The sequence below is a fragment of the Alosa pseudoharengus genome, unplaced genomic scaffold, assembly GCF_046254945.1.
Source record: "Alosa pseudoharengus isolate Yale_2024_CS ecotype anadromous, Long Island Sound unplaced genomic scaffold, YU_APseudo_1.1 YU_APseudo_1.1_scf_10, whole genome shotgun sequence".
NCBI lineage: Eukaryota > Metazoa > Chordata > Actinopteri > Clupeiformes > Clupeidae > Alosa > Alosa pseudoharengus.
In genome coordinates this window covers 4,366,302-4,386,414 of record NW_027468565.1, presented here as the reverse complement: position 1 = coordinate 4,386,414, position 20,113 = coordinate 4,366,302, and the positions used below count along the sequence as shown (strand labels likewise).

Here is a 20,113-nt window from a genome sequence, read left to right as displayed (position 1 = left end):
CATATATATATTATACATTTACAGAGATAAGGAAGTCAGGGGCTCATCAACAAAGAACACAAAATGAGAAGATCATAAAAATGCATAATTCAAAGCTCACCCCCAAATCTGTCTACCCAGGCTGTCACACTTGTACTATGGGTCTGGAAAAGATTCATTGACCTATGACTTCCAACAGGGGCTTAACTAGCAGTGAAATTAAACTTAAATTGGTACATTAAACTCTACGTTAAATAATTTCAAAAGTGTAGCAATCTTGTAAATGAAGGTTTGAAATGCAGTTGCTTACTCTATCCCCAAAAAATACACGTCCATGCCGGATTAGCGATTGTATTTGCCCATGTTTTGCCCATGTTTTAGGGACATTGGAAATGGGCTTCAATGGCCTCTTGACCAGGCGGACCTGCAAAGCAAATCCCAAATTTGTCGAAAGGTCGTATGGGTATTCCCAGGCTAAAATCTGTCAAGAATTATACAGGAATCAAGATTACAAATACACAGTAATGTAGGTTAAGTCATCCATTAATGCTGCACACAGGTCTGTTGAGGAAGAAGGTTCTGAGAACAATTTATTTAAATCAAAGATGTTTGTGTCACTTTTGCATCCTTGAATATATTTACCTAGACAATATTGCACATGGTTTAGTAAAATAATGTAATCAAATGCAATAAATGTATAATGCATAAATGTATCATGATTTGTGTCCAAATCAGTTGCATGAAGGGTTACTTTACTATTTGTAAATTAGATTTGATATTTGGGCATACAAACAAAATCATACAATTAACATTCTGATTACTGATTTGCTTGACTACTACAAAAGTTCATTGAGGTCAGGGGCTACCACTGTCTCTGATTTTGTGTCATTTTCTGGAATATGCTCCTTTGCCTCCCCAAAAGGCTCTGACAGCACTTTTCCCATATCCTCATCATCCTCATCATCATCGCAGTCTGCCCAGCGGCCAACTCGTCTTACACCCTCTCCAACCACTGGTACATTCACACAGGGGTTATGGTCGTATATAATTAGCTTCAGCGCTTGCAAATGGGACAGGCAGGGAAAGTGACGAATGCGATTGCGGTCCACATCAATCACTTCCAGGAAGTGCATCTCCAGTAGCACTGTTGGAAACTCACTCAGCAAGTTGCCTGCCAGCCAAATACTGCGCAGCTCTTCCAGCCCGCTTAACTCAGTGGGCAAGGTACGGATTTGGTTGTAGCCCAGATGGAGTGTCTTGAGGTTTGGGAGCTGACAAATCACGTCGGGAAAAATAGTGAGGCAGTTACTCTCCAACCACAGGGTCTTCAGCTCTTTCAGTTTTGTCATTTCCTGAGGAAGATCAGCCAAACGGTTGTTACCAAGGTAAAGAATATTAAGCTCTGGCAAGCTACATATAGCAACAGGAAACTCTTCAAAGCAGTTGAAGTCCAGGGCCAGCAGTTGTAGCTTGCACAATCTTTTCAAATCTGGCGGAAGGCTGCTCAGATGGTTGTCACTTAGGTACAGCTTAACCAGCTCATTAAAAACACAGATTCTGTTTGGAAAGTGTCTTAACTGGCGGCAACTCAGATCCAGTGTACAATCCAAGGGCATCTCCTTAATGTCACCCACCAAGAATTGCTGACAGCGCTCTGTGGGTATGAAGGCCACAATACCACGCAGGACATTACCCATTCTACCCACTAAAATGCATTGTTTTAAAAGTCAAGTTTCAAGAAAGAGATTGAAAATGTCTCATTTAAATGCTGTTCTCATGTCTACATAATTCTGACTTGTAAGCTCAAAATTAATTCCTTTCCATTGTCACTACTTACTAATGTGGATGATTCCATATAAGTTTATTCCAGAGTTAATTCTTCAGAAAAGTTGCAGATGTTGGCATTTACATCAACATTCTCCTCTGTTCTCTGCTCCTGTAAAAGGTTCAGTGGGGAAAAATGTATCCTTCTTCATGAGACCTGCTAAGACCACTGTTTCCTTGGTTCCTATGCCTAAAATATGAGCAAATGATGATCGAACAGTAAACTCCTTCCTAACAGCAAACTCCTTCCCACTGCCACAGGGTCCTGCCAGCAACCAGACTCACACTTAACCCTTTGGTAGGATTGTCCCAGAGCCAACTAGCGATCCCAAATCAATCCCATCAAATAATGCACCTCTTTTCCAAAAGGATGTGAACAATCTGAATTATGTGTCCTATAAGCACACATTTTCTCATTCCATGTTGACATTACACTAATAAAGTTTGACTCCCAAACTCTTTGCTGCTGGATTTGACAGTGCGAGAGTTTGGTTTTGCACTGCACCTCTGTGGGTAGAGGACTGTTGCTACCCTCCTGCTGTAAGTGTTTGGTGATGACATTGAAAGGGCTTAAGAGCAGTCAAAAGTCACATGGCGTCACACTGAACAATGGTGACATATTTTGTCTTGAATTAGCCGACACCTCTTCAAATCATTAAAGTTATAAAATGTTCAACAGCAAAATCAAAGGAACAAACAAAACAACTTCAGTGAATGTGTCTCTGTGGTATCAGCAAAACAGCTATACTCAAACATCTCAGTGACTGCTTAACCACCCTTTATTCTGTCCTAATGGTGTGCTGCATTTATTAATATCTTTAGTACTGTTATTACAGCAATTTTCCAAGTTGATAAAACAGAGGAATTCTGTTTTCTTTATCAGGGCTGTGTCTCAGGTCCTTAGCCTATGCTGATAGACTGTTTTTAGCTGCTACCACTTATAGCTCATAAGAGCATCCCTGCAAGGGCCTCTGTCCCACATGGAAACTGATAAGAAAGAAAATGTAGATAATGTCCAATAAGTGGCTTGTCTTTTTTTTATCATACATGCTTAAACTGCATCATGTTACAGAAATATGAGCAAAACAAAGACGTCAAAGAAGACAAAGACAAACAAACAAACAAGTCAATAAATTCCTTTAAATTACAATAAATCAGAAACCATAACAAATAATGCGGCATTGTGCCAAAGTCTTTAACAAAAGACATGATCAAAAAGGAAACAATGTGCATGCATCCTTTATACCTTGCCATTTCATGACATGTGCTAAGATAACAGAAGCATTCATTTCTGAATCACCCTGAGGCTATGACTGAAATCAGCAAGTCATAAACTGAACAAATTTGTAATATCGAATTTATATCACAATTATATAATTTATATATAGTTTAATTGAAATATGTAAGACAAATATGAAGTTGCGTTGAATGTTTGGAAAGTGAACCTGGGATCAATAAGATGCTTGTCTTCATTGAATATACACTCTTCTTGGGTACATCATTTTTTGTGAAATGTTTAGGCTTCATCAAAGAATAATCACAGACATCCTCTCTGTGAATCCTCTGCTTTTCCCAAGAAGCTTGGAAATTGGACTGTCAATCTAGAGTGGTGCAGGCCTAGTGTCTATGTCCAAATGATGTCTAGGAGAAATGTATCAAACCAAGAGGTCATGTAGGCCTAGGCTATAGCCTACTGTGTGTGTCTGTGTGTGTGTGTGTGTGTGTGTTATTAAAGAAAAGTAGACACTAGATGCAACATCACAGCAATACTCATTGAAGGAGTGTGAAGGTCATGTATAATGTTATGATGGGGTCAAAGGGTAAAGGGTGCTCACCCAGGATTCTCTATCGTAGAATCCACAGCCATCTTGGATCTGCGAGAAGGGAAATTGATGTGGTGAGTTCCATGTCTTTCTTTTATCCAAAACGTTCACGCTTTTAGGTGGAGGGACACAATTGCTACATGGTCATTCAGAGCCGTTTGTAGTCAAATTGCGAGTGATGTATAATCGGAGTGAGTGAAGTGAGTAAACATTTCTGAGCATTAGAAATAACAGTTTTGTCTGAGGTACCTGGTTAGCTTGATAGCTAGCTAGTTAGCTACTGTTAGCATGCTTACGAAGTATTGCCTCGAAGCAGGCCTTGCATTTTGAAATATCTGTTTAGTGTATTTAGTAAAAGACGATGGTAGTGTGAACTATTTAAACTCACATTAACTTACTGTCCTAACAGCTGATGAAGAAACTTAGTTGGAGTCACGCGGACCAGTTGCATTATCCGATAACTAGCTTGCCATAGCTGCCTCGGCACTTGTCCCATCCATAGCTTGGTGTTTAGCTAGTTAGCAACGTAACTACTGTTGATCTGGGCTATCTGTTATGATGGGGTTGTGTAATGTTTTATATGAATTCGAATATAACCAGTAGTAATGTTTTTAGTTAATGAGGCAATCAGCTTGTCAAGTTAGTCACTGCAGCTCTGTCACTTATGCTGGATTGTAATCGTGTTTGGTTTCATTTGGTATGACAGTATTTTGATGGGTCCTAAAAACAGTGGCAGCTAACGTTAGCCCACTGTCACTGGACATTTCAGCTATCTTAGCTTTGTGAGTTAGCTTAATTCCACTGAAGCCTCAACATGGTTAGATAACTTTTCTTTATTGCAGAGTACTACCTTGATGATTGTAGTGTGGTGGCTGCTTTCGTAGTTAAGTAGTTTAGTAGCTTATATGGCATCTGCATTTGTAGTAGCTGCTATTTGCATGTTCACTACTTTACCTATTGTGTGTTACAAAGAGTTAGCATGTTGCATTTGCAATCTCCGATTTGGTATCAACCCAGAGGAGTCCACGTTATTATTATGTTAAGAGTGATAATTCAGTCCTATTTTAAGTTACCATCAGTTAACTTGATCAAAGCCGGTGTAGGTGAAGGATGCCCTAACTTTAAACAAGTAGTATTATTTATTATGATTACCGGCTGGTGTATACTGATGTTACAACTCATTTGTTGTTATGGCTGGTCAGACAATTGATTCAATTGAATCAATTTTAGTGTTCGCCATATTTCCATAACAAACAGATGGATTAATGCTTTCTTCAGTATACCCATGAGTAAGGAATATAGATGATGTAGCATTTAGATGCTTAGGCGAACTCCAGTTTACAATGTATCTTAATAACGGTCTCCTATAATTAGCCCTCTATGGCATGAATTTTATTTATTTTTTTCAGAAAAAAATGCCCCACCTTTAGAGAGCTTGGGGGTCCCTGTTGACATATCAATCATAAAATTAATAAAATAAGATCATTGTTAATGATGGTTTGTATTACAAATTAATGAACATGTTTGACCTGTAGTGGTTTTAAGGAGGCATGTCAGACATTGAGTTTCACTTTTCCTCATTTCTAATGGAGTACTAGGCCCTGTAATGGAGTACTAGACCCTGTAATGGAGTACTAGGCCTCTTCTCCAGAATGAGATCAAGCATGCAGGTTTTCTAGTGTTCCCTTCTATCTTTTTTAGTTTTGAATTACGCAATCATACACAATCCATAATTTTTCATGTGATTTATAGTGCTAGTGTCACTTATTAATACATATATTTTATAAGGCATGTATTAGGCCTAATTTTATAACTTTGACTGTTATAAAATGTAAAACCTGTTCTCTGGGCTTATGTTGTGCTGTTTTTAATTTAATAATCTTTTTTTTTTTTGAAGATCAATTAATAAGACCAACTGACTCAACATTTTATTACTAGGTGACAAACGGCATGTTTAGTGCTACAAGAAAGAAGTTTGGAGAGGGAGTCGATAGTGACTACCCTGATGACAGTATGTACTATGGCCAGCCATCAATGTTTCAGCATCGATCAGAAAAAGACGTAAGTACAGGCCTGTGTGTCCTTATTATTTTGTATTCTTATAAGATCAAACATAAAAAGTAAAATATTAGGTTAGTGTTGCCTCACATTACATTGCCACACACACAACAGTAGCTTATATATGTCAAGTATATGTATAAGTGCAGTGTTAGCGCCTGATATTCTATGGGATGACTTTTCCAGTAGGGAGAGAGTCTATTATGCTGTGGTGTAATGAACATCTCTGTTGTGTCCTCTCTAGATGCTTGCATCTCCTTCACCCTCATCATCAGGACAGTTGTCACAACTGGGTGCAAGTCTATACGGGCCCCAAAGTAAGTCAAACCTTGCACGTTATCTGTCTGAACCTCTTCAGTTAACTGGCTTTCAATTAATCCTCTGTGGATGTCTTTTACAGTGATTGCTACACATTGCCATCTAGTTTGCTGCACATTAAATTTAGTCAGTTTTGTTGGTAAACTCACAGTAGTTTGTTGTCTGTTCCAGGCGCACTAGGGTTCTCTATAAGGGGCATGAGCAATAATACCCCACAACTAAATCGCAGCCTAACACAAAGCGTCCAACTACCGAGCCATATTACTCCAACAACAGGGGTTCCAACAGTGTCCCTCCATACTCCACCCTCACCTAACAGGTAAGTATTATTAGTTTATTATGGAGTTGAATGCCTTGTTGTAGGGGCTCATTCTCTTAAAGATGTTAAAAGGTTAAAATACAAGATCCTTCTATGAAAGTGCACACAACTATCAGAATTGTTGTAGATATTGTTTATTCATAACCAGAATTTTCACCCCAAAATCCTGGTGTGGTCAACAGAGGGATCCTGCCCATGAACACCAGAAACATGATTAACCACTCGCAGGTTGGCCCTGGCCTGGGCATGAGTGGCAGGACCAACAGCATGGGTAGTTCAGGACTGGGCAGCCCCAACCGTAGCTCGCCCAGCATCATCTGCATGCCCAAGCAGCAGCCAGCACGCCAGCCATTCACCATCAACAGGTAAAGCTCACACACACACACACACACACACACACACACACACACACACACAATGCATGTTGGGAAAGCATGAATGACACCAAAACTTCTACATTTGCACATTGCACTATGACTATGCCTAATAGGTCAAGTCTATTGGAGTTTGTTATTGGGTTGGTCTTCTGCATGTTCTATAAAATAGTACGAGGGTAGGCCATTAATTGAAATGTATTTAATGGAGCCTATTTATGCATGCTATATGCAATAGTTTAAGAATAAGCTCAAAAACGATTTGGCAAATAGTCTCTTACACACCAAATGTTTGAGAAATTAATAACTGGCTGTAAGGTATTTTTGTCTGGGACTGTTTCAGTCTGTGATTTTGAAATGTTAATTTTAGATTGAGCCCTGTTTTAAGAAACATTTCATTCTGTAAACGTACTTAATGCATGCCTTGGAAAGTGTCCAACTTGTTTTATTTAAGGAATGGTTTGACTGTTGCTGTCATTAATAGCCGATCATTTGTGTTTCCCATAGTATGTCTGGGTTTGGAATGAACAGGAACCAGGCATTTGGGATGAACAGCTCTCTATCAAGTAATATCTTCAACGGAACAGGTTAGTGTCCAAGTAGCAGAAATCTCAGACCCAATTTATGGTTCCATTACTGACTCTTCTGAGTTCAAACACATTCTGAAGGCACACATTTTTAAGAGTGAGTATGGTTAGAGAAACGTATCTGGTTGTTAAGTCATGATGCAATAACGTGCCAATAATTCTTTCTCCGGGTCCAACTGCTCCCAGTAAGTAATAAAAAAACGTTTTTTTTCAGCTATTTAAAGTTAGCCTGGCCACGCTCGCTTAGTTCTCCTTTCAGGGAGATACTAGCCTGGAACACCATCGTTCACTAACGTTTCCATTGGTCGGCAGATTGCCTGCCCAATCAGCAATGGGAGAGGATGACGCTATAGTTTTGAAATCGAAAGTGGCTGTGGTAAACGGTAGTAGCAACGCCTGCAAACATCAAAAATTGCAGTTGGTAGAATGTGTAAATTTATTTACAGCAAAGGTAGGCACACATACATTGTTTCCTGACTGCCGATGCTGTTTATTGTCAGTTTGTAAAGTTTAGGTAAAGTAGGAAGTAACGTTTGGAATCCCTGATTAATGTCACTAGTGCAGTGCCTGTTTAAACATGTAGAAACTGTAGAAAACCCGTAGCCCAATTACATGCCCGCAGGTATGCCTGCTTTAAAAATAGAATGATGGGGAAAAACATCATTTCAGCTAAGCATTCAATAATGAATACTGAATATTATAATACATTAGCCTATAATAAATGTGCAGTGAGCATAATTTAGGCATGGCTGCATGTGACATTTTTACAGATCAAAAGGACATAAGCCTAACAGCTGTTTTGAGTTAAGGCTATATGTTTATTGTTAAGCTTATTGAATAACTTCCTGATCGAGAGGACAAACCATTTTGTGGAATGATGCATTATTGTATGAAATTTGCAACGATTTGAATCCAAAACAATCTGTAGTAGCCTATAAGTAACATCACGTTCTGTCTGCCACTCGTCTATAGCTGATCAAAATGACATAAGCCTACATGTAAAGCTTTGATGTAAGGCTATATGTTTAGCCTATTGAATAACTTAATGATATAGAACAGGGGTTTTCAACTGATTTGGAACCAGGGACCATCATTCTGACTAATTACTTAACACCTGGACCACCACTGAATAAAAATACTGTCCTCGTGGTGTGTGAGAGAGGGAGTAGCTACAGTAGAGTGGAGAAAGCCAATGTGTGCTTCTTTTACTGATATATTTAACAATATATTTTGCATTAATTATTCAATTATTATTGGCTCTGCACTTACTCATGCCTGTAGCACCAGGCTAATTCAGAGTAGCGATAAGAAAATTGGCATTCTACTACTCACTTGCTCCCTCAACCTTACAAAATCCTATTTTTCGTGGAGGCCTGGAAGACGTTACCCTTGATTATATGATATGGCTACAGCTACACTAATTACTCTGTTTTTTACCTTCACTAAAACGGAGATGATTGGTAAAACCGGTTTGCCGCGCTAGTAAACGTTTGTGGACGAAAAAGCTGTTGGACCTAGTACCAGTTACTATTAACAAAGCTAAAGAGACAACGTTTAAATTGTGTAACACAGTTTTTTTTTTTATGTTTCTCATTCTGTGACAGATGGGAGTGAAAATGTGACGGGACTAGATCTTTCAGACTTTCCAGCTTTGGCAGACAGAACTCGGAGGGAAGGAGGTGGCAATCCTACTCCATTGCACAACCCACTGGCGGGGAGAGCCCCCTATGGTACGCATACATGGATGTGTAATGTTTACATTTAGTATGTGCATTTTTTTTATTGATTTTAATGGTGATTGTATAGATATCTGATTACACATGGTCTCTTTTGGCTTTAGTTGGGATGGTCACTAAACCATCAAATGAACAGTCTCAGGATTTCTCCATCCACAATGAGGACTTCCCTGCACTTCCTGGGCCTAATTATAAGGATCCCACATTAACCAGTGATGACAGCAAATCAGTAAGTTATACTGTACCTGTATATAAAAGCACCCTAAAGGCAAATGTGTTGTCCAGGTGACAAGTGATGTTTGTCACCTGGACTACAAATTGACCTTTATACCAAACTCTTTTTCTGTTCGAAAACTTATTAATTAGCAAGCGAACATAGTATTGACAGACCATCATGAAATTAACCACCACACTTTCTTATCATAATCACCTATAATGAGAGAATTTAGAATTAATTAACATCAGTGTTTCCCATACATTGGCTTATTTGTGGCGGCCCACCACAATATCAACAGTGACCACCACACAATGATTTTCCATGTTGTACTGTTTAAATTGTATGGAATTCGTTCTTTGAAGCGCTATGTACACCTTTGCGCAGCCTCTCCTTGTCTCTCAACAAACCTACATTCACATTTAAAGAAAACATTAACAATCCTGCAATTGTTGGCATAAAAATCGACTGGCTAAATTGTGCTTAAATCTGCATCATAACCACGCTGCGCTAATTGGTTAAAAACTGTTGCTTTCAAGTTAATTCTGTAAACCTACCACCACAAATAGAATTGAATTCTGTGGGAAACACTGAACATAATGTGAACACAAAAGCAATGGTTACAAAAATGGACCTTTGTATAGACACACTCATGTATGGCTCATTTTTATTTTTACATTGTAGAACAAAACAAAAAACTCACTAAACTAAATAACACAAATGGGGTCATGTTTCATGAATCAGATTCTTTGTTTACCTTCATGACTGCTTGGTCCACCATTGGCATCATCATAAGCAGATTCATGAGATGGTCATCAACAATGCTTCTGCTTTGTTTACTACATAACCCCACCTGTGCTATTTTATAGCTTTGAGTTTTGACTTCTACAATGTAAAAATAGTGAGAAAAAGAAAGACCCATAAATGAGTAGGTCTGTCCAAACTTTTGACTGGTAGTGTACATACATTTCTGCTCTTGTTCACACACTCTGGCAGCATTTGTAAAAACGTGTACCATTCTTTTAAGAAGATATATTTATTTGTAATTATTTATTTATTGGTAGGGATTAAAAGTATCACAGCATAGATGTAGTATTAATTGCTACCTAAGGTTTGCTATGCATTGGAGCTTGAATGTTTTTCCTTATTTTTGTAAGTGGCTTTGCATAAAAGTGGCTGCTAAATGAGAAAGTGTAAATGTAAATGGGACATCATTGGCACAGAAATTACTTTTTCTAAGAACCCAACCATGCTGCACGTTTATGTGCAAGTCCCTCCTTATTGTGGAAACAGTCACCCCACTTGCTTGCCTGTATTTTAGCTTGAGGATTTTTCTTTGCATCCTGACCAATTTTTTTGACAGTTGAAGCTGAAATCTTTGTTTATTCATGTAGCGAAGTGCTCTCCCTAGCAGTCACCTCACTGGCCTCAAACCCAGATGAACCAAACCTGCAGCTTGAGCGCAACAAGATCCAGGCTTGTTGATGTGGCAGTGGGAGCGCATACTCAACCATACTGACTGCACTCAGTCATACTACCTTCCCCTTTGTGAACCGTGCCCATGCGCACACTGGCATCTCATACACCCACCAGCCATACTTCTCTCATCCCAGGGTGCCCCCTACACTAGTCCCGCATCTCTGGGGTTCCTCACACAAGGGAAGTCGTGTGGGATGTTGCAGGATATCAGCACTCATGGAATCCCTGTCGTCCAATCCGATATTAATAAATATTTAGATTGGACCTAACTTTTGTTTAGTATCACTTATTCTTTTTTTTATTATCATGCTTGATTTCCATTTTAGCTTTCATTTGATGTGAAGCAAGCCATGTCTATTTCTCAAAGTTAATTTACAGTACATTTTGTATGGTCACAGGTGGTGGATTTCTTTTTTTTATGCTCAAGGGTGACAAAGTGGCTTTGATGCCTTTGATCAACAGCAACTACTGGTTTTCAGGATGGTGATATACAGGGTTCCCACGGGTCATGGAATTTCTGGAATATCATGGAAATTTGATAAAGTCTATTCCAGAAATGAAAAGTTAGGGAATTTTTTCATTTGTGGGGCAGTCATGGAATATCTTGGAATAATATATTGTTAGCAGTTCAATATGTACTTAACAAAATGCATTAATGCAAATATATTTCCAGGTAAAATTTGTGTATATCTGGTAATTAGCTTTACTGCTGTCTTAAGTGGTTGTGCACTTGCAAATGTGCACTGAAGCATAGCACAACTGTGTTACACCAAAGATGATGCTTATACTCTGCATTAAAACTGCATTGCACAGAGATCACACTTGCAGAAGAACTAGAATTGCAAAGTGCGTGTAAATGCAATTCATGTGCATGCATGTGAATGAGCAAGGCTTCGCAGTTCGCACATCAACTTTGTCCAGGGCATCGCCCTCCCTTCAACAGCCCTGGGTTCCATATATGAACCAGGCTTAAAACACTTTTGATATACTTAACAAGTATGTCATTTAGGATTAATAGTGTCCCTGAGCCATGTTATGCATAACATATTGTTTGTGATTAATGACAGTGAGTCCAACATGCCCTTTTTTCCGTTGAACAGAATCTAAACTCATCAGGCAAGAACAGTTCTAGTGTGGATGGTCCCAAGTTCCCTGGTGATAAGGCATCATCAACACAGAACAACAACCAGCAAAAGAAAGGAATTCAGGTTTTACCTGATGGTGAGCTGTTGTCTAGTAAACCATTAAAACAAGAGTACATTCTAGTAGGTAGTATTAAAAAGTTGTATGCTTGTGTAACATAGCTGGTAGAGAAAGGTGTTTAGAACACCAAAGTCGCAAGTTACATGTCAATGTATCCGACATATTGATTAAATGTACAGTATATTTTTACCACTGTAAATTGAAAATGTCATGAGTAAATTCCCTGGTCATGTAGCGTAGATGTAGTAGATGTAGCTGTATTAGTGATATGATAGACAGGGAATAATACAGATAACGCTAACCATAGATGGACAGCTAATTTTTTTTTGTCTGTCACTACTATGATGCTTAGGCAAGGTGACCAACATTCCCTCTGGGATGGTAACAGACCAGTTTGGCATGATTGGACTGTTGACCTTCATCCGGGCAGCCGAGACAGACCCTGGGATGGTTCATTTGGCACTAGGAAGTGACCTAACAACACTAGGACTCAATCTCAATTCACCTGAGTAAGATTTATTTGTGATATATATGCACCACCCCCTCATAATGGCCATATTTACACTGATCTTTAAAAATGGTGCTTCTGCTGCCTTGGCTAAGTTGGCTATTGTGCTTGACCAATCAATATGTAAGTATGTCAGTCATGGTTTCTATGTCCAGGGAAAAGACCTTACCCTGAAGTAGAAGCTAAAATAGTTATAGGAACTGCAGTCAGAGGAACTACAATCGCCCCCAGTTCCATGCAGTGCGAATGCGCAGAAAATGGGTAATTTTTCAAAAGGTTCTATGGACTGCATAAAATCCGCCCAATACAAAAACGCCTATATTTTTTTCCTTACCGTTTTCACACCTTTAAAGGAATGTTCCGGAGCAAGGTTCAAAATGTTGTTTGAGAGCATAATTACGTTAATTTGTAGAGTTTTGAACAATAACATTGTTTGCATTAACACCAAATTGTCTTACAGTGAAAGCGAACCGGGCATAAACACGTCAAAAACAAACTATTTTAACTAGTATTTAATACATTGTAGGTGTGTAGGTTTAAGTTTAGTTACTGTCACTTTAAGATTGTCTAGGTAGTGTGTAGGTCTAATTGAGTGCATGTCACTTTAAGACTGTTGTGAGGGAGGAACTCTGTAACTGTATGTTTTTAACCAGAGCCTGTCTACGGAGAGCCTGGCCACTCCGTATTAAAGGAAAATTCCGTTTTTTAGCACTTTAAGGCCCTTTTCTGGTTTGTTTTGGATGAACTAGAGTGGTGGACACCGAAATTTTGACGATTGGTCCTGTCTCGACTTTTCTGACTCGTTTTGAATCGCCTTTTCACCTCTCAGGGTGGCTGGCAATGGGCATACTGTAGTAGGCTACTCAAACATGTCCTAAAACAACCCTTAACGTTCGTTTTCAAAACTGTGCAACTCACCGAGTGGTTAGTGGTGTTCGTTGATGTTCCAAAACAAGTAGCGTAGCGAAATACAGTTTCTGTCGTCTTTTATTTGGCATTTTGTAAAATCCCATTGATTTCTGTTGGAAGACTCATTGCACGTTGCGCCACCGTCTATGCTTCAGGTTCAAATACGAATCATACATTGCGCCGATATATTTGCTTTTAATAGTCAACGAACTCCACTAACCACTCGGTGAGTTGCACAGTTTTGAAAACGAACGTTAAGGGTTGTTTTAGGACATGTTTGAGTAGCCTACTACAGTATGCCCATTGCCAGCCACCCTGAGAAGTGAAAAGGCGATTCAAAACGAGTCAGAAAAGTCGAGACAGGACCAATAGTCAAAATTTCGGTGTCCACCACTCTAGTTCATCCAAAACAAACCAGAAAAGGGCCTTAAAGTGCTAAAAACCGGAATTTTCCTTTAAGTCCCATTGTACCGAATTTTGGTTGCAGTTGCACTAGAGTTCCACTGGGGGCGATCTCCATGAGTGCAGAATGAATGGGAGTCAATGGAGCTAGACGGCTAAATTTGTCTCTCACCTGATTGTCGTTGACAAATCTCAGATTTGATTGTAGTTTGTATAACTTCAACATGGGTTATAGGTCAAAAGTTAAATGAACGAGTACTTATGTCCTTTTGATTTCTTACAGGTTGGGTCGTTGTTGCCCATAACACGCTAGCATTGTGCTAATGAATGACGTCATTGACACGTTTGAAAGGCTTTTTAGAACAATTAAGTGACTTTAAAAAAATATACTCAACCAAGTGTATTTTCTTTGCCTCCCCTTTCGAATACAATATTCAAATTACTTTTTAAAAAATTATAACCCGAGAAAAGTGGATTTTGAGGGGTACAGCTCCATAGACCTCCATGCATTATGCACTTGTGGACGAACGCCCTCATGTGGAACCACAGAAGGAACTGCAACCAGTTCAGAAACCGGAAGTTTTCCGAGAGTGGCAGTTCTCCCCTTATTAGACATTCTCTGGTTTTAACACAGTTAAAGGCTGCTGATATGTGTGGATACAATTCATAATGTTTTCTATGTAGTTAGTTAAAATAAAGGTTCATACATATTCTCCTTGGGATAAGCACTTTTGAGTCTTGGAAAACACTTCCATTTACATTGGGATTTTGCAAACATTCAGTGTCAGAGTCAATAAAATGAATAGAGCCCGGCACAAGTAACCTAGTCGAAATTGACTAACTAAGCATGCTAAGCTCGACATCCAAACAGTATTCTAAGGTTAGCTTAGAGATACGGCTTGATTGCATAACTTAACTTACAGTAACTTCCTGTGTATAGAGAATAGAGAAAGAGAATTTTTTAAGCCTTAGGGGAAGGCCCAGGAGAATTTTTTTGGCCTGGGGGGGCGCCGAGGAATTTTTTTTTTTCCTGATCCATGATATTTTTTTTCCCTGATCAATGATCCGTTTTCGATATTTTAAAAGGTTTGTAGGCCAAAACATGATTCACGGCTCTTTGACAGAGTGGGCGAGTCCAAAAAGTCGCAACCCTACCTGAATCTCCCACAACCCCCCTCGTAAGCTTGTCACCCGCGGTTATGAGTCATAAACAAAATATTTTAATGATATTCGGGTCATTTGCGGGCGGGTCAGTTAAAATTAATTAAATATATATTTTCTACAAATAGGCCTACTTAAAATATCACGAGAAGGCTAGCATCAATACAGTAAAATAAGCGGATCGGATCGCGGGTCGGGTATAATTTTGTCCTAATTAATATTCACGGTCCGAGTTGCGGTCGGGTTGATTAAAATATCGGGCGACTGCGGGCCGCTTGTGACCAAACCCGCGCAACACTGGTGTGTAGCCTACCCGTGTGTGTGTATGTGTGCTTATGACATTTGCTGGCCGTTTTAACCTTGTAAACGTTATTTTTCGACCAGTTTTATTTGATTCACGTATGGGGGAGGGCCTAGGAGAATTTTTTTGAGCCGGGGGGAGGCCCCTGGAAAAAAAAATTTGACCAGGGGGAGGGCCAAGCAGAAAATGTTTAACCCGATCGTCTGGCGACCGGCCCTCCCCCCGGTAAATATCGTACAGTCCCTTAGCCTGTTGTTTTCTATGCAATGCTTCTATGTGCTTCTAGTTCTATGCTTCTAAGTTAACCGGTGGTTTTTCAAAGGTCATAGGTTACACAACTTATTTTTATGCAATGAAATATTTCTGTATTTATTTTGCAAGTACAGTAACATGTCACCATAACCAGAGTCTCCTTTGACAGAAATCTGTACCCCAAGTTTGCCTCTCCTTGGGCCTCGGCACCGTGTCGACCACAGGACATTGGTAAGAGCCGATCCTATCTACTCTGAGCCATGGGAGGCTTCACATTTATCAACTTATTCAACATAAATTATTTCATGTCATGTCAAACCCGTTCAACTTTTATATTTTTATTTTTAAGACTTTCATGTCCCGTCAGAGTACTTGACCAACATCCACATAAGGGATAAGGTATGTGTCCAATAGTATTTGCTTGTTATTTGGTAAACCTATTTGTTTTTAAATGGCTATGTGTAGAATTTGAGTCTTAGAATTTGAATGCACTATTGCTTGCGCTGCAGCAGTCTTCTATGTATTGATAAAGCACCTCTTCAGGTACAAAGTGGTATTACAAAATGAGTGCAGCCCAAAGCTAGCTGGTTAGCATGCTTACTTTAATGGATCTGAGCAGCAAAGAGCAAATTACTTTACATTCTGTTGCTACTGTATTTCTAGGTCATTTTGAACGTTTTAAACTAAAAACACATAGTCACACATAGCAGAATCAATGAACAGCGTTTCCTCATGATTATGGAGTTATGCATGTTAGGTTATTTTCAGTTTAAAGTGAATATGCTGAATACAGACATGCCTAAAATCACAGGGAATATTTCTAATTCACTCTGTTTCTACTCCAATAGCTGGCTGCCATAAAGTTGGCTCGTTATGGCGAAGATCTTCTTTTCTACCTGTATTACATGAATGGAGGAGATCTCTTGCAACTCCTAGCAGCAGTAGAGCTGTAAGTGTAGTTTTGTTCCAAATGTTCACAAGTTGCCAGGGGTGCAATGCACCGATCCAATATCAGATATTAGTATAATACTGGTTCAAATAGCTGGATTGGGATCAGTGACACTGGAGCCAATTCATGGGCCCAATCTATTAAATTGAATTCTATGTTAATATATGTACACGTACTGCATCCAGCATCTGCACTACTTTTGCTAAAAGGAGAGATAACATTGCATGGAGGGAGCTAAAAATATTTTAAATAAACAGTTCTATGTCTAATTGTTATGGTTATTTAGTCTTAACACTAATAAAATGCTGGTATCAAATAGGTACTTGGAATCAGTTGACCCAAAGTCGGGAATGGAAAAGTCAGATTGGTCCACCATCATAAAAAAGTAAAAAGAAAACAGTATATCATGGTACAAATCGTGGTCTGAGCTTACACTTCCCAATAAAAATAAGCTTACTATGTACTAACTGCATATTTTAAATGAAATTGGAACTGGTTCACCATATTGGATATGCATTAATAGAATATGTCGAGACCAGCTGTATAAGCATGGACACCTCGGCCCTAGTTTACGAGACAAACATACAACATAAACAGGCATTTGGTTGTTTCCACACAAAGCCTGGCATTTATCAATCTGGACATGAGTGGAGGCTATAATGAAAGTCTAAACTCATGTGCACACGTTTTTAATTTGGCATGGGCTTGCGGTACAGCATATTAAATCTGGCGCAGTATTGTAGAGTAGGAGAATAGTTAGTTGGGCAGTTTCTTATTTTTTGGAATCCATCTGATTCCAAACCTGTTTACTCAGTAGATAAAGGCCAGCCTCAGAGACCAGATTAGCTATTCTATTCAAAGTATAGAATTTCAAAGTAGCCTCCATTACTGCTCATCATCAATCTATGCAAACATTCCAACTGATATGTGATCAGTTATGTACACCAGACTTTGTTGCCAGTCAGCTCATTTCTGCTTAAAAACAGTATTGCTCACAGATCATTTTTGGTATTGTTTGGCCTTCTGTGCTTAAAGTTTCAATAGGGACTGGAGGTACCATAAGGAGGAGCGGGTTTGGATCACAAGGGCCCCAGGCATGGAGCCCACACTGAAGACCAACACTTATGAGAGGGGGACATATTACTTCTTTGACTGTCTTAACTGGAGGAAGGTAGCTAAGGTAAAGCCAATGACTTTGCTTTTCTTCCCCAACACTCTTTTCCCCATACCAGGCAGTGCATAGAGATAGGTTGCCTAGAAAACTGATCTCTGGACTGGAGAGTCCAACTGTGCCATGTCTTCTAATCTTTGTTGGCAAAGATGGCAATGACAACAATAAATGATCACAATTGTTTGTTGTCAAGCTAATTAAGACACAATGTTAATTAGTCACTCATTAAACACTGAAAGATCAAAGTAGTTTGTTGTATGAGCATTTCTGACAATTTTCCCCAGTATTCAAAGTGCAGTGTATTCACATGCACGATTCTGCAGATAGAATCATATAATAAGTTGTTTGGATTACTCAGTTTACTGGTTTGTGTGTTGTGTTATGACTCATACAGTAGATAGTAGAGATATTTGAAACATTGCAGTTAACAACGTACAAACATTTAGAAATGGTAATAAACCTCATAGTATCACATAAGGCAGTTATTCACAATGTTTGCCATTCAAAGACTTTGAATCAAATACAAAATGTCTTTTTGTGTAAAAAAAATTATCCATCAAATAAATGTCATAATCAAGACATTGATTAATAGATAAGTTAGAAACAATGCCTTACATTTGACATGGGTTTGTACTCAAAATCCACTTACAGCAATTACATCCTTGTAGACCTTTGACATTCTAGTTATAGTCTGCCAAAATGTCCCCTAGTGCTTCCTGAAGCACAGCCCACAGGTTGAATTGGCTTGATGGGTACTTCATTGGATCTTCCAGTCAGACTGCTAAGTGGTTCTTGTGACTGCCTGTTTCAGACTAAATATCAGCTGACTGATTCTACACTAAATACTTCATCTTCAGATGCACAGACATAACTGTGAAACACTTTTATTGTAATTACTTTGGCTTTTGAGTGAATATTGTAGACAATATTGATATTCTGTTTTTTAAAATCCGGCATTTACAGCTACACAAAAGGGGATATACATGTCATTTTGTACTGTAGTGGTGTATATGATCCGATAAAACTGTCAAAATGTTTTTGTGGCTTGAAATTTAGTGTGTGAATTTGAGTAATGATCATGTTTACAGTATAAATGTCTATCTCCCAGGAATTTCACCTTGAGTATGACAAGCTAGAGGAACGGCCACATGTTCCAACAACCTTTAACTACAACCCAGCACAGCAGGCCTTCTGAAGCTGCCCTGCTGCTGAGATGGCGAGTGTAAGCAGAGGGGCTGCCCGCTCAAAGACCACTGCTGCTCAGTGCTTCTGGTTGTAAAGTCCACACCAAACCTGGTAAAGGACTGGGAAGGGCATGGCTGGACTGGATTACCACCAAAGGGGAGAAAGGCCCTGCCTCACCACCTCCATGCTACTCTCCAGCATCCCATTCATTCATTTTTTAATCCCCCCCCATCCCCCATGTTGACTTCTCATTTCAGCAGGGTCTGTGTTTTGTTTACGCCTCAAGCCAGATGACCATCTGACTCAAGGCACAAGAAATGACCGTATAGCACATGCCTAAGTGACGGAACAAAAGCGGTATGCTTTAGTTTTTCAAAGCGTACAGAACTGAAATCAGCAGCACGGAGAAGTACAGCAATTACAACATTGTCAAAACCGATGGGTTAGAAGACATGCAGTGTTCATTGTTGCTCTACTTGATAATAAAGGAACACGAAAGTTGTCCTTTTTTTACGTGGGAAAATGTTCAGTTCTCTCTTTCATCTTTACTTCTTCCTGACCTATTAGTGTGACACATTCCCACAACTCAGCAGTATGGTCCCAGAAGCACTCTGTGGAGGAACTTGATCTGAATGGCTACTCAGCCCACCTCAAGTAATTACAAACCAGAGACTGTTTAAGTGACCGTTTCACACAACCTGTGGACAATCCTTCATGGAAAGGTTGTGAAATCACCAAGCGTCATCATTGCAGACTGAATGATAAACACTTTCCAGTCTTTGTTACAATTTTGTAATAAATGTGTACATTTTTTAATTTTTGGACATCACATAAATAAAGATATGTATGTATGAATGTGTATATATATAATATATAAGTATATATATATATATATATATATATATATAGTGATATCTATATATATTCAATGTCTATTTTGGAAAGAAAAAAGCCCTGCCGCCTCGTTTTTATGAGGGTAGCAAGGTTGGCATTATGTTGTTAAAAAAAGGATATTGGTGGAAGTGATGGACAAGTGTTTGCATCAGTCACCCTGTGCACTTATGACCAAGACAATTACGCAAGACTGAAAGGAAGGCCTGATTTAAGCTATCCAAGGACATCTAAATCCAAAGTGATCAGGTCGGAGATGTTTCATGACCAGCTTTTAAATTGGCAGCCTTTCATAGGTAAAGCAGAATTGCTAGTACTACTTAAAAAAAAAAAACAATCTTGTATTTTCTGGCCACGTTCCAAGTTCTTTTATTTGTAATAAAGCTACAAGTTTTCCTCAATGATTGTGTGAGTTCTATTTTTCAATCTCATTACAAGGTTATAGTATAGGGTTTTGTTCTCTGATCATG

At 39.0% G+C, this 20,113-nt stretch overlaps 2 protein-coding genes across 4 annotated transcripts; one reads left to right on the top strand and one right to left on the bottom strand.

The window, feature by feature from the left end:
* Nucleotides 1-352: 352 nt before the first annotated feature.
* lrrc10 (leucine rich repeat containing 10) lies at nucleotides 353-2,278 on the bottom strand. The gene has a single exon (XM_076299691.1). The coding sequence runs from the start codon at nucleotides 1,674-1,676 to the stop codon at nucleotides 816-818; it is 861 nt and encodes a 286-aa protein (XP_076155806.1). The 5' UTR covers nucleotides 1,677-2,278; the 3' UTR covers nucleotides 353-815.
* A 1,367-nt stretch (nucleotides 2,279-3,645) lies between these two features.
* On the top strand, nucleotides 3,646-20,044 carry cnot2 (CCR4-NOT transcription complex, subunit 2). 3 transcript variants are annotated; one of them, XM_076303396.1, is made up of 15 exons: nucleotides 3,646-3,700; nucleotides 5,565-5,687; nucleotides 5,929-6,001; nucleotides 6,174-6,321; nucleotides 6,504-6,686; nucleotides 7,203-7,282; nucleotides 8,887-9,012; nucleotides 9,123-9,247; nucleotides 11,812-11,932; nucleotides 12,267-12,423; nucleotides 15,617-15,678; nucleotides 15,797-15,846; nucleotides 16,296-16,396; nucleotides 17,432-17,576; nucleotides 18,676-20,044. In XM_076303396.1, the coding sequence occupies exons 2-15, from the start codon at nucleotides 5,577-5,579 to the stop codon at nucleotides 18,760-18,762; spliced, it is 1,569 nt and encodes a 522-aa protein (XP_076159511.1). In that variant the 5' UTR covers nucleotides 3,646-3,700; nucleotides 5,565-5,576; the 3' UTR covers nucleotides 18,763-20,044. The 3 variants fall into 3 exon arrangements, with proteins under 3 accessions (XP_076159511.1, XP_076159521.1, XP_076159503.1); XM_076303406.1 differs by lacking the exon at nucleotides 3,646-3,700 and adding an exon at nucleotides 3,726-3,826; XM_076303388.1 differs by lacking the exon at nucleotides 3,646-3,700 and adding an exon at nucleotides 3,859-5,296.
* Nucleotides 20,045-20,113: the final 69 nt, after the last annotated feature.

Bases quoted from the DNA above. Each gene is read 5' to 3' on its own strand.
- cnot2 (XM_076303388.1), top strand. The intron at 6,322-6,503 runs GTAAGTATTATT...TGTGGTCAACAG, and splicing joins ACTCCACCCTCACCTAACAG to AGGGATCCTGCCCATGAACA. The intron at 15,679-15,796 runs GTAAGAGCCGAT...TTTATTTTTAAG, and splicing joins GTGTCGACCACAGGACATTG to ACTTTCATGTCCCGTCAGAG.
- lrrc10 (XM_076299691.1), bottom strand. From the start codon at position 1,676: ATGGGTAATGTCCTGCGTGGTATTGTGGCCTTCATACCCACAGAGCGC.